We start from the raw sequence: 11,320 nt of genomic DNA on the forward strand, positions 1-11,320 counted from the left end.
TTCTCTTATTATCCACTGTGCTTCATAAATAACAAACAAATTTACATACTTTTCTTTCTTGCCTACTTTCAGGAGAGTGAAATTATTAAATTTAATGAAAAAATTAACCATAGGTATCATATGTTTTATTGGCATTGCCTTAATTAGTTACGTTATCATCAGTTTATGTTTTAGTGGTAAGTATTAAAATTAACAACTAAATACAAAAAATATTTGTATTAAATATTATTTTTTCAATTACTATAAAACAATACAAGATTTTTAAAACACCCCAAATAAAGTGAAATAAATTATAATTTCTCTAAAAGGAAATGAATGCACTGACACTTTTTTCTGTTTTTTTCTTTCTCTCTCTGTTCTTTTTATTCTCTCCACGAATTTTGTTGTTGTTTTTATGCTTACCAAACACAAAAATATTAAATTCTGCTACATTCGCAAAATCATCAAACAATAAAACGAAAAAACAAAATACATAATTTGACTTTTCACCATGTGTGTGCTGCTTTTTTGTTTTGTTTTTTATCATTTGTTGCTCTGCCAATTTTTTGTTTGTTTGATTTGTTTTTCTTTTCGATTTTGCTTTAATGCCGTTATTTTGTGCTTTTGTGCTTGACTTCTATTATCTCTTTCATTTGGTTCTCTTGCTCTCTTGTGCTCTTGTTCTTCTTCTTCTTGTTTTGCATCTTTCTCTTTGTAGAATGGCCAAAATCAACAAGCACAAATCCCCTCAAATATTTAGACAACAAACATTTCAATACAACAACTACAACAACCACCACCACCACTCCAATAATCACCACCACCTCCACTACTACCTCCAATACAGCAACAATAATAACTCCTTCTAATAACCCACCACAACCACTACCACCCTCTGCTAGTCCTATACAAAGTTTACCCTCAACCTTTAAATCTTCTTTTTTATCAGATGATAACAATACAACAACAACATCAGCTACATCCGCAAATAATACACTAACAAACTCAACACTTCACGCTGCTTCAATAGTAGGTACAACACAGGCCGACACAGATGCCGCAGCCGCAGCAGCAGCTGCTGATGACATTGCCACCTTAAATGTAACTCAACCCACCGATGTGGCATCTGCAACAGGTAATGATGCTGTCACAAAAGCCTCCATAGATGCAACAGCTACACTGGCAACACCAACAACCACCACCAAAACGGAGGTTCCATTACTCAGGGATATACCCATTTTAGAAGAAAACTTCACCTCAACATTGGGTGTATTTCAACATGCCGCCGTGTGTTCGGACAAACCTCTTTGCAGTAAAATTGGCAGGTATGTGAAAATCGTTTAATTTAGTTAGGACAGTTTTATAACAGTTTAAATATGGTTTATATGTACATAGGCTAGTTCATTTGGAGGTGTTTTCTTAATTTTAAATAAAACGTTCAAAATAGAATTGGATGTTTCTCCGACATGTACTTTTTAAAGGCAATTTTATTCATGTCAGCGTAGGTGGTCTATTTTCGTTCACTCTTTCCTGTATTCCTATCGGTATCTCGCAAATCACACGTGTAATGTTGGCATCCAAGTCTTCAATCTTAGCTGGCTTATCGACGAAGACCCCAACCCCCAAAATCCAAAGGTGTGATATCACTCAATGTATGTGGCCAGTTGACAGGCCCGGAACTCGAAATTAGGTGCTCAGCAAAATGATAGATCTTGTTCGAAATTCTCGAAAAACATTTCTAACACAATGCGGATTATTGTAATACAGCTGAATAATTTGGAGACATTCCCAGCACTTCTTGGAGACAGTACCGAATTAGTGATTTTACCCATCATTTAGGGTGGGAGCTAGTTACTTCAATAGTCACGTGACTAGACATTTTAACACGGTTTTGTTCTAAGCAGGGGCTCAATTGTCTCTTTTTGATTGCAATGGGACCAAAGTAGGCAACGCATTGGATTCACATACTGGTTACATAGCGTCAGTTACCTTACTAGCTTTGTAACTGGTTACTTGATCAGCTACATGACTAGTTTTATTTAAGCTGGAGGTCAATTGACCCTTTTAATTATAATGTGACTATCTGATAGCTAATCGAAAGTAGTCAACGCTTCTGGTGGGTAAAATAAAGTGCAATACAAAAAAAGTTTGAAGTGACTTCACCATAGGTTACTAAGAGACACTAAAGTGACTATTGACTTCATGCTATGATACATGGGATATCAGTATATTTAAGCAAAAATAAACTCTATGAGAATTATATCAACACAATTTGTATAAAACCAGTTTGTAAGAATTACTCACAAAACGTTTGAAGTAATTACACTCCAGATTACTTAGAGACACTTAAGTGGCAACTGTCTTCACGCTAGATTACTTGGAATGTATAAAGTAACCAATTGTCTTCTCTATGCACTACAAAATGCACGCACGTGTCAAATGACCAAAATATATAAATTGGAGTCAGTCAAGTGATAAGACATTTGTGACAATTACTGTCTTTAAGAGATACATTGACAACTTAATTAACTGCTTGGTTGTTGTGATATATGATGACAGAAAAAAACATCTAAATGAATCACCCTTTATGTTTTAGTATTTGAAAAAATCCTTTTGTGCCTTTAATGTGTTTATTAGATTACTAGGATTATTGTTTGGTTTTGCCTGTCACACAGAGATAAGTTTTAATGTTGTTAAAAGCTATAATTAAATTTGAAAACACAAAACTTCAACATAAAATATGCAGTTATTTAGGAGGGTTATTATTGTAGATAAGTTCGTGATGAAATATGTTCAAAGTTCTTGGCAATTTTTTAAATGTTTCAAGCAAATTTGCAAACCTAAGTAGTACTTGTTTCCTTAAAAAGAAAATAAATTGGCTAAACTACAAAAGTCTCTTATAAGAGATGACTCTGGCATAAATGGCAGGAATCACGGTCTCCGAGTCTAAATTTTTCACTAAACAAATTCCAAAAAATGTTACGTATTGCCTTAAAGTATAATAAGGAATCAAATCTTAGAAACTATCTGCAAAACTTAGACCCAACAGAATATACTAGTTTACGGAAGGCTGTGAATAAATGATATGCTCTTGTGTTACACTGCTCAATGAAGAAGACAATAATCAAAGGCCTTAAAGCAGGAACATCTCCTAGTATAAATAAAATCACTTCCACAATGATAAGTCAGTACTCAGATTTATTTTTACATCCATATTATGCATTAGATACTTCCCGGCTTCATGGAGTGTTTCAGACATAGTTGTTGTCAGTATTATTTACATATATTGAAAAGTTTCTCCTTGAGAGACTGATACCATATTGATACTAATAGGATTATTCCTGAACATCAATTAAATTTCAGAATGGGACACAGTACTATTGAACTAGTGTATTGAATTGCAAGCCTTATCTGGAAAACCTTTTAGAGCAAAGGAAAGCAATCAACCACTACCCGAGCTCGAAATAGTATCAGTTATTTTGACGAATAAATTCTTTTGCGCTCTCACAGTTAAAAGGGTTTTAGCGGATCTCAACATAAATAAGTCTCCTGAACCTGATGGTATACCAGCACTAATCTTGAAGCAGTGTTCTTCGACACTAACTCGTTAGCTAATCATTTCAGCACATTATACCGTGCCAACAAATTTCATGTTTTTTGGAAGGTTGCTAACAACCCTGAAAATTATCGTCCAATAGAAATTTGTTCTGCACTTTCCAAAGTTATGGAGAGATGGCTAACTACCATCTTGTTAAATATTTAGAGTCCAACAATTTTCTCAGTGACCGTCAGTATGGCTTTCGTAGAGGACGTTCTACGGGAGACTTGTTAGCCTTCCTGTCCGAAAAATGGTGTTGGTAATAAATTTGGTGTCGGTAATAAATTCTCTCTATTTATATCGATCTTTCTCAGAGATCGCACTATACGAGTTATTATAGATGGAATCTCATCAAACGAATTCAAGATCAATAAAGGGGTACCGTAAGGCTCCCTCCATTCTCCTATTTTATTTCTTATCTTTCTAAACGACCTTCTATGTCAAACTTCCTACGCTATTTATTCCTTTGGGGAAGACAATAACATTTGCCATTCATGAATGATACGCTTAACCAAGTTCCTGTGACAATCTCTGCACGCAAGACTCAATGTTGTATGTTAACACACAAACGCGCAACAGATCATGTTGTTACATTTGTTTTTATGGGTGGTAAATATTAAGGAATCAGGAGCTCTTGATGTCAATGAGTTCTAGTGCGATATCCGCTGGACAAAACACATTTTCAAGTGTCGACAGAAGCCAACCAAGTGCCTTGGTTTTCTAAAAAGGTGTAGGAAATACTTCACTCCATCTGATCTCCTTACTATTTACACCACTTCTATCAAACCCAAAATAGAAAACAATTGTCATGCGTGTGCTGGTGCTTCGAAATCTATTTTGGAGTAACTCGACCGCATACAGGAGAGGGCGAAGGTGCTTATCGGTGACAGTAGAGTATCCAGGTCTTTTGACTCACTGGAGTATCGTAGCAATGTAGCAATGCTCTGCTGAAATGAGGGAACTTGTTCCCGAAACCCTTTCGGCAAGGGCTCATCAATTCGTTATCGACTTGATAGTGGATCGCACAACACATTACAGGGAAAATTCGTTCCTTAGCCGTACTGTCCGTCTGCCTCCGGAAGTCTATCCTTTCACTTTCAATATAGAAAAATTCATATCAAATCGATAAGCTGCAGCCGTATATACCTGTTAATGTTGGAACTCCTTGGGAAGTGGGAAATTTAGTACCTAAAAACGGTTTTTAACCTGTCAGTGAGGAGCTTGATAATACTCAGTGCCTGTAAAAAGAGTAAAATATCCCTAATCATAAAACATGGAAAGGATGCGACCAAAGCACAATTGCATAGGTCAATATCCCCATCATCTATTGCAAAGAGGATATTTTCCTCCGCCTTTATACCAGTCTCTTACAGATGGATTCCATTAAATTCCACTCAAATATCACTAGGCTTACGATACTCGTAGCGCTTGGAAAATCAGCCACACCACACTCTTCCAGGATATCCTGCAGTACACAATTCTATACAGTCGTTCGTAGAGTTTAAAGACAAGTGATATCGTATGCGGACAAATATACCATTATGGAGACCGGCTAAAACGTCGATGACCTATGCGGTTTGATCCTCATGCTACATCCTACAAAAGTAGGGAAAGCTTAATGTCGGTATCTCATTCTATGGTGTCGAGATTTCGACTTTTAACCACTCAAAAAGTTTGGCAGCCTCTTTTCTTCTTCTCCTTCATTTTCTTGCTCATCCTACAACTGTCGCGAAGTAGGGAATGCTTATTGTCGATATCTCAGTCGATGCGGTTGAAATTCCGACTGTGAATCACTCAATTAGGGGTCACTTTTGGCAGTCTCTTTACCTGCTCAGCTCATGGCACTGCAATCACGTAAAAATTGTGAAGTTGAACAAGGATCTCAAAGCGATATATGGCAGCACTTGGATAAAGAAAACTTGTTTTTGTTATAAGATTGGTCGATTACACTGATCTAGTTTGTTCACCTTCATTGAGTTTTACTCAGTGGAAAAATATTCACTTAAAAACTGACACAGGCTTCATGCACAAAGTTTCTCCCTGTCATCGAACTAGACGTCATCCTGACAAAATAGTTCCTCCAGGAATGTCATCGGAGGAGTCATTCTATCTTTAACAACACACAATTGTTGCCTCCGGCGATACATGCCAGTATGGATCAACGAGCATACAGGGACAACATGCAAAGATATTCGAATGATCTATTGGATCGAAGTTCGTATACGAAAGCTTTAAACGACATTCAAAATGACGCCATGAATACCCCGTTCGTAGAATACTGCATGAATATCGTGCAAAGCCGACACAGAGAAAAACCTTTCGAGGTAACATTCATAAAGTAGTTCTGGCACAACTCAGGTCGGGATGAAGCAATAGGCTCAAAACGTACTAGTCTCGCATAGAACGTGCCGTCTCCAGTTTATGAACTTTGTTCGGTATAAATTTTACCATAATGTGAAATTTTTCATTGAAAATTTAAGAGCTAACTGCTGATTAAAACTTTTTAGTAAATGGGAGTTAGTAAAAAGGAAATATTAAATTAATCGAATTAGCACAGAGATTCCAAAATTATTATATCGTATATTATTTCAATTCACTAATTTCCTGAATAAATTAAATATGACTTACAAAAATCTTCTCTTACAGTCAAATCCTGCAAGATGGTGGCAGTGCTGTAGATGCTGCCATTGCATCACTACTATGTGTTGGCATTACCACTTTGCAGAGCATGGGCATCGGAGGTGGCATGTTAATGAACATCTACGTTAAAAGTCACAAGCAGGCGTTCTCGGTAGATGCCAGAGAAGTAGCACCCTTCGCTGCCACTCAAGATATGTTCGAAGATGATATCAAATTATCACTGCACGGAGGTTTGTCAATAGCTGTGCCCGGTGAACTAATGGGTTATGACAAAGCTCATAGTAAATTTGGTAAGCTGCCATGGAAGAAATTAGTAGAACCCTCGTTGAAACTGTGCAAGGAAGGTTTCTATATGACAAAGCATTTGAATGCAGCCTACACGAGCAAATTCAACAGAACAATCAGCAATGAAATTTTAAGGTAAGATTTTTAAGGTTCTAAATAGAACTAGGGAACTAAATATGTATATATTGTTTTTTACTACAGCAAAGTCTTTGTTAATGAGACCACCCAAAAGATACATCCTGTCGGTACAAAATTATATCCCCTGCCCGAATTGTGTAACACCTACGAATTATTGGCCACCAAGGGAGCTCGTGACTTCTATAATGGTACTTTGGGTAGATTAGTGGCTGCAGATTTAAAAGATTTGGGTAGCTTGGTGACCTATGATGACTTGGAATCATATGGAGCTGATATGGTTAGTTCGGTTACCATGCAATTGGGCGATGATATTTTGCATGCCATACCGCCCATTAGCAGTGGCACAATTGTGGCCAATGTCTTAAGCATTTTGGAAGGTTTCAATTTCACCCAAGCCGATCTGCTAGACACAGAACATCGTGCCACTGCCATACATCGTATTGTGGAGGCTTTGAAGTTTGGTTATGCCAAGCGCTGGGAGTTGGGAGATGTGAGATATAATGATGTTAGAGATGTGAGTATTGAGTTATTTAATTAACATTTTGTAAATTTGATTTGATGTATTTTTTATTTTGCATTCCTAGTTGGTCAGCCGTTTAACGAATCCCGAAACTGGCATACAATTAAGAAAACTCATTAATGATAGCACAGTTTTGAACAATGTTCACGAATATGGAGCCCAATTCTCTGAGGAAGATGACATAGGCACTAGTCCCTTAGTGGTAATGGCAGCTAATGGAGATGCCGTGGCTGTAACATCAACAATAAATGACTAGTAAGTGGTTGGCTTTTAATATTTTATAATATTTCAAGATATTAACCTATTTACCTTAATTTTCTAAAGTTTCGGTTCCGGTCAGGTTGGCAAACGCACCGGCATTATATTTAACAGTGCCATGAATGATTTCTCAACGCCCGGTCATAAAAACAACTTCAACTTACCACCCTCGCCTAGCAATTTCATAGGTCCTCAAAAACGTCCCATGTCCTCGATGTCACCCATGATTTTGACCGATCCTAAGGGCAACGTCCGATTGGCAGTGAGTGCGGCTGGTGGTGCGAAAATTATTTCGGCCATCGTTGATGTTATGTCCAGAGTTTTGTGGTTTAATCAAAATATTAAGGAGGCCATTGATGCACCCAGATTCCATAGTCAATTGGTGCCGAATGTTTTGGAATATGAGCAGAGTTCATTCTTTTCAGAGGTAAGATTTTTAATTCACCACAAATATGTATTTTTTAGTCTATAAAGGGTAAGGGAGTGCACTAGTCAATGTTTGTAGGGATATTAGACATACATCCCAGAATAGACGCATGACCGGTACAACCAGAACTCCATGTGCTTAGTCTAACCGTTCGAATATTGTACTGATTGTTTGGCCATGAGATCATGAGATGAGAGGAAGGACAATAGACTAGTAGGCCTAAAGTCATTTGGTACCTTAGGGATGAAGGCAGCAGTACATCTGGTTCAGGACTCTGGAATATAAGACCACGCTAAGTAGGCCGAATATATTCGAGTCAATCAGGGTATAATTAGATACTCATTCCGTTGCATATCGGCCGGAATAATACCATACCAATACCCGGTAATTTTCAGTCTATCTTCGTTTATGAGAATTGAGGCTTCAAAAGGCACAACGGATGAAATGTTCCCTTCGCATAGAGGGACACTGCCAGGAAAGTAAGCGTCCATCAAAATCTCTAAGGTTTCTTTTTCACTAGTAGTTCAGTGGGAGAGAGTAATTTTTACTCTCTGCTTACTGTCAGTGGTGCCTCTAGTTCTACCCTATGATAACTAGTATTGAGTAAACGCTGGTTTAGAGAATTAATTATGAACTCAAAGATAACGAATCAATTTTAGGTTAAGATCGAAATTCAATATCTTTTTTTCAAATGTCTTTAATTTAATATGTAAATCATTTATTTTCTATTATTTTTCTTTAAAAAAACAGGAAATTTTAAAACTACTTGCTGACAAAGGACACGTTTTGAAAGCTAGCACTGCACCCGGCTCAGTATTATGTGGTATTGTCAAAAATTCGACAGCTATTTATGCAAATGCTGATTATCGAAAACAAGGTGGCATTGCTGGTTACTAAAATTTAATGAAATCGTACCAAAAGCCACCTTCTATTGTATAACAAATAAATAAACAAACAAAAATTTTAAACAAACAAATTTAACAAACAACCAACCAATAACATCAAAACAACAACAACAAAACAAAATCTCAATTAAATGTGCTTTATATTTAAAATAATTAAAGAAAACTCTAAACAAATAAATAGTATTTAAACTATACATCCTTTTTGTAATGATATTAATAAAGTAAATATACTGAAAACAAATATTTATTTATTGAATTAAAATAATTAAAAAATAAATCTTTAAGAATTAAAAAACCAAACCCAATAAAACATTTCTTTTAAACTATAAGCTTAAAAAATCTATAGAAATAATGAATAATACTTTTTCCAAAAATGAATCTATATATTGTATGTACCAAAACGAGTCAATATACTATTTTATTGAACCTTAAAGTTAAAAGCAACAAATACTCTTATAACTATCTATTTTTGTACAATATTTAATAATTTTTATTATAAATATAGTTATTAATAATCATGTAAAACAAGTAATTTTCCATTTATTTTGTAAATTATTTTTGATACCTGTCAAATATGTTTATCCCTTTATATTGTTTATCAATTATCTTTTTTTTTTAATTTGTAAATTATTAATTAATTTTACTATGCGATATTGTTTAAAATCTATACTGGGTTTATAAAACTTTTCACACATTTCATCATCAGTATACAAGAAAAACACACTACAATAAATTAAAAATCCCATAATTTATTTAATTTAAATTGTGTAATAAATTAAATATAAAAAACAAATTATATATTTATGATAATGTTGTATTTATCATATCAATAAAAGAAAATTTCTTTAAAAATTAAAAGCATAATGTGTTTTAATTAAATAAAAAATGGTTTAAAAACCTGCTGCTGTTTGCTCATTTGGCATTTCTGTTAGCAAAAACAACAACCACTGTATACAATGTTGCCTGATTAAAAACTAAAGTTGGCAATGCTGTATGTCAATGATGTTAACATTTTTTATTAAATCCCGCTAAACGTATGTATTTTAAAAGGAATTGGTTCTCACATTAGAATTTTAAAAATAAACTATTATAAAAAGTAACACACAACGGTTTACAATAACCATTAAAACTCTTTAATATGAAAATATAGCACACAATAAAATCAAAATTTAGTTATATGGCACGCTTTGCTAGTTTTTAAGGATATAGCATTACATCGAGCCAAATTATCGTAAGCGACAAAAGACACATTTTACAGGAGAAGGTTATTATACTCTTCACCTTCGTGAAAAGGGTATATATAAGTTTGTCATTCCGTTTGTAATTTCCACAATATAAAGTATAAATATTCTGGATCCTTATAGATAGCGGAGTCGATTAAGCCATGTCCGTCTGTCTGCTAATTGAAATCAACTTTCCGAAGCCCCCAAATATCTTACATACATGATTCATATATCAATATATCGGAAATTCTTCCGCCGTGGTTGCTATTTAAAATCGGCCCACAAATGGCTGAGATATAAGACCGGTACAACCACGATTTTTGCCCTATTTTATTATCTATATCTTTATTACTAAGTCATTAATATAAACAATATGGATATCTAATGATAGATATTTCAAAGTCTATAGGTCAAAACCGGGAAAAATATTTTTTAAACCGAATTCTTTTTTCATCAAAAAATTTTTTTTGTCATAAATCCTTTTTCCAAGTAAAACATTTATTAAAAAAAAAATTTTGAAAAAACTTTTATAAAAAAAATTAAATATCAATTTGGAAAAAAAAAATTTAAATATATATTTCATCGGGTTTTTGCATTAACTGGATTGCAAGACGAACAAGAATTTTTGATTGTTTAATTTTAACATTTAAAAAAATAAAAAACGTTTCATATTTTATTCAATAAAAGAGCTCATAAAAACAATAATTTTCCGTAACCAATGTGACATATAAAAGTAATTGCAAATAATTTTTATTTGCGAATAGGGTATGCATAAACGTAGTAAGAATAATTTAAAAAATTACAAAAAATTACTCCCCGGAAGGTTCTAAAAAGGGAAACCTAATGGGCACATGGATAAGATATTTACACGATTCAGAACTATTTAAGAATTTTGGCATCGATTTGTTAGTGCATATTTACCCTTCAATGAATATTTTTGCATATATTTGTTTTAAGAGCACATTTATGTCATATTTTTGCATTTTTGAGCATATTTTGCTGTTTAATAGCATATTTTGACTTTATCAAAAACAAATTTTGTCTTATTTATTTTTTGCTGTTGTTTAAAATTCAAAATTGGTTTTCTTTTAATATAAAATAAGCAATATTTTAATAATAGCGCCATCTAAATATCAAATTTTAGTTTTAATTCAAACTTAACCGTTCTAAGCGTTAAAGAAACATTATCTTTTAACCCTTAAATGCATGATTTTTACTTTTATTTTTCTATAAAATATCAAATATTTAGTTGATTTTTATTTATTATATTTCATTTAGCTTTAGTTTGATTTAGAATTTCGTTAGCTAAAACTTTTCGTACTTCATTTGATTTTTCTGAATTAGAAT

General features: G+C 33.9%; 1 protein-coding gene across 3 annotated transcripts in view; it reads left to right on the forward strand.

The window, feature by feature from the left end:
* LOC135958764 (glutathione hydrolase 1 proenzyme) overlaps positions 1-9,006 on the forward strand; it is an 89,267-nt gene extending 80,261 nt beyond the window's left edge. For 2 of the 3 annotated variants that reach the window (XM_065509659.1, XM_065509660.1), the window contains exons 3-9: positions 73-176; positions 698-1,304; positions 6,224-6,637; positions 6,704-7,154; positions 7,225-7,415; positions 7,485-7,845; positions 8,596-9,006. In XM_065509659.1, coding sequence (XP_065365731.1) covers positions 73-176; positions 698-1,304; positions 6,224-6,637; positions 6,704-7,154; positions 7,225-7,415; positions 7,485-7,845; positions 8,596-8,742 — 2,275 coding nt within the window. In that variant the 3' untranslated portion in view covers positions 8,743-9,006. The remainder of the gene's footprint in view (positions 1-72; positions 177-697; positions 1,305-6,223; positions 6,638-6,703; positions 7,155-7,224; positions 7,416-7,484; positions 7,846-8,595) is intronic. The other variant, XM_065509661.1, reaches the window with a different exon arrangement.
* The last annotated feature ends 2,314 nt before the right edge of the window (positions 9,007-11,320 follow it).

Source organism: Calliphora vicina, chromosome 4 (genome assembly GCF_958450345.1).
Source record: "Calliphora vicina chromosome 4, idCalVici1.1, whole genome shotgun sequence".
NCBI classification, from domain to species: Eukaryota; Metazoa; Arthropoda; class Insecta; order Diptera; family Calliphoridae; genus Calliphora; species Calliphora vicina.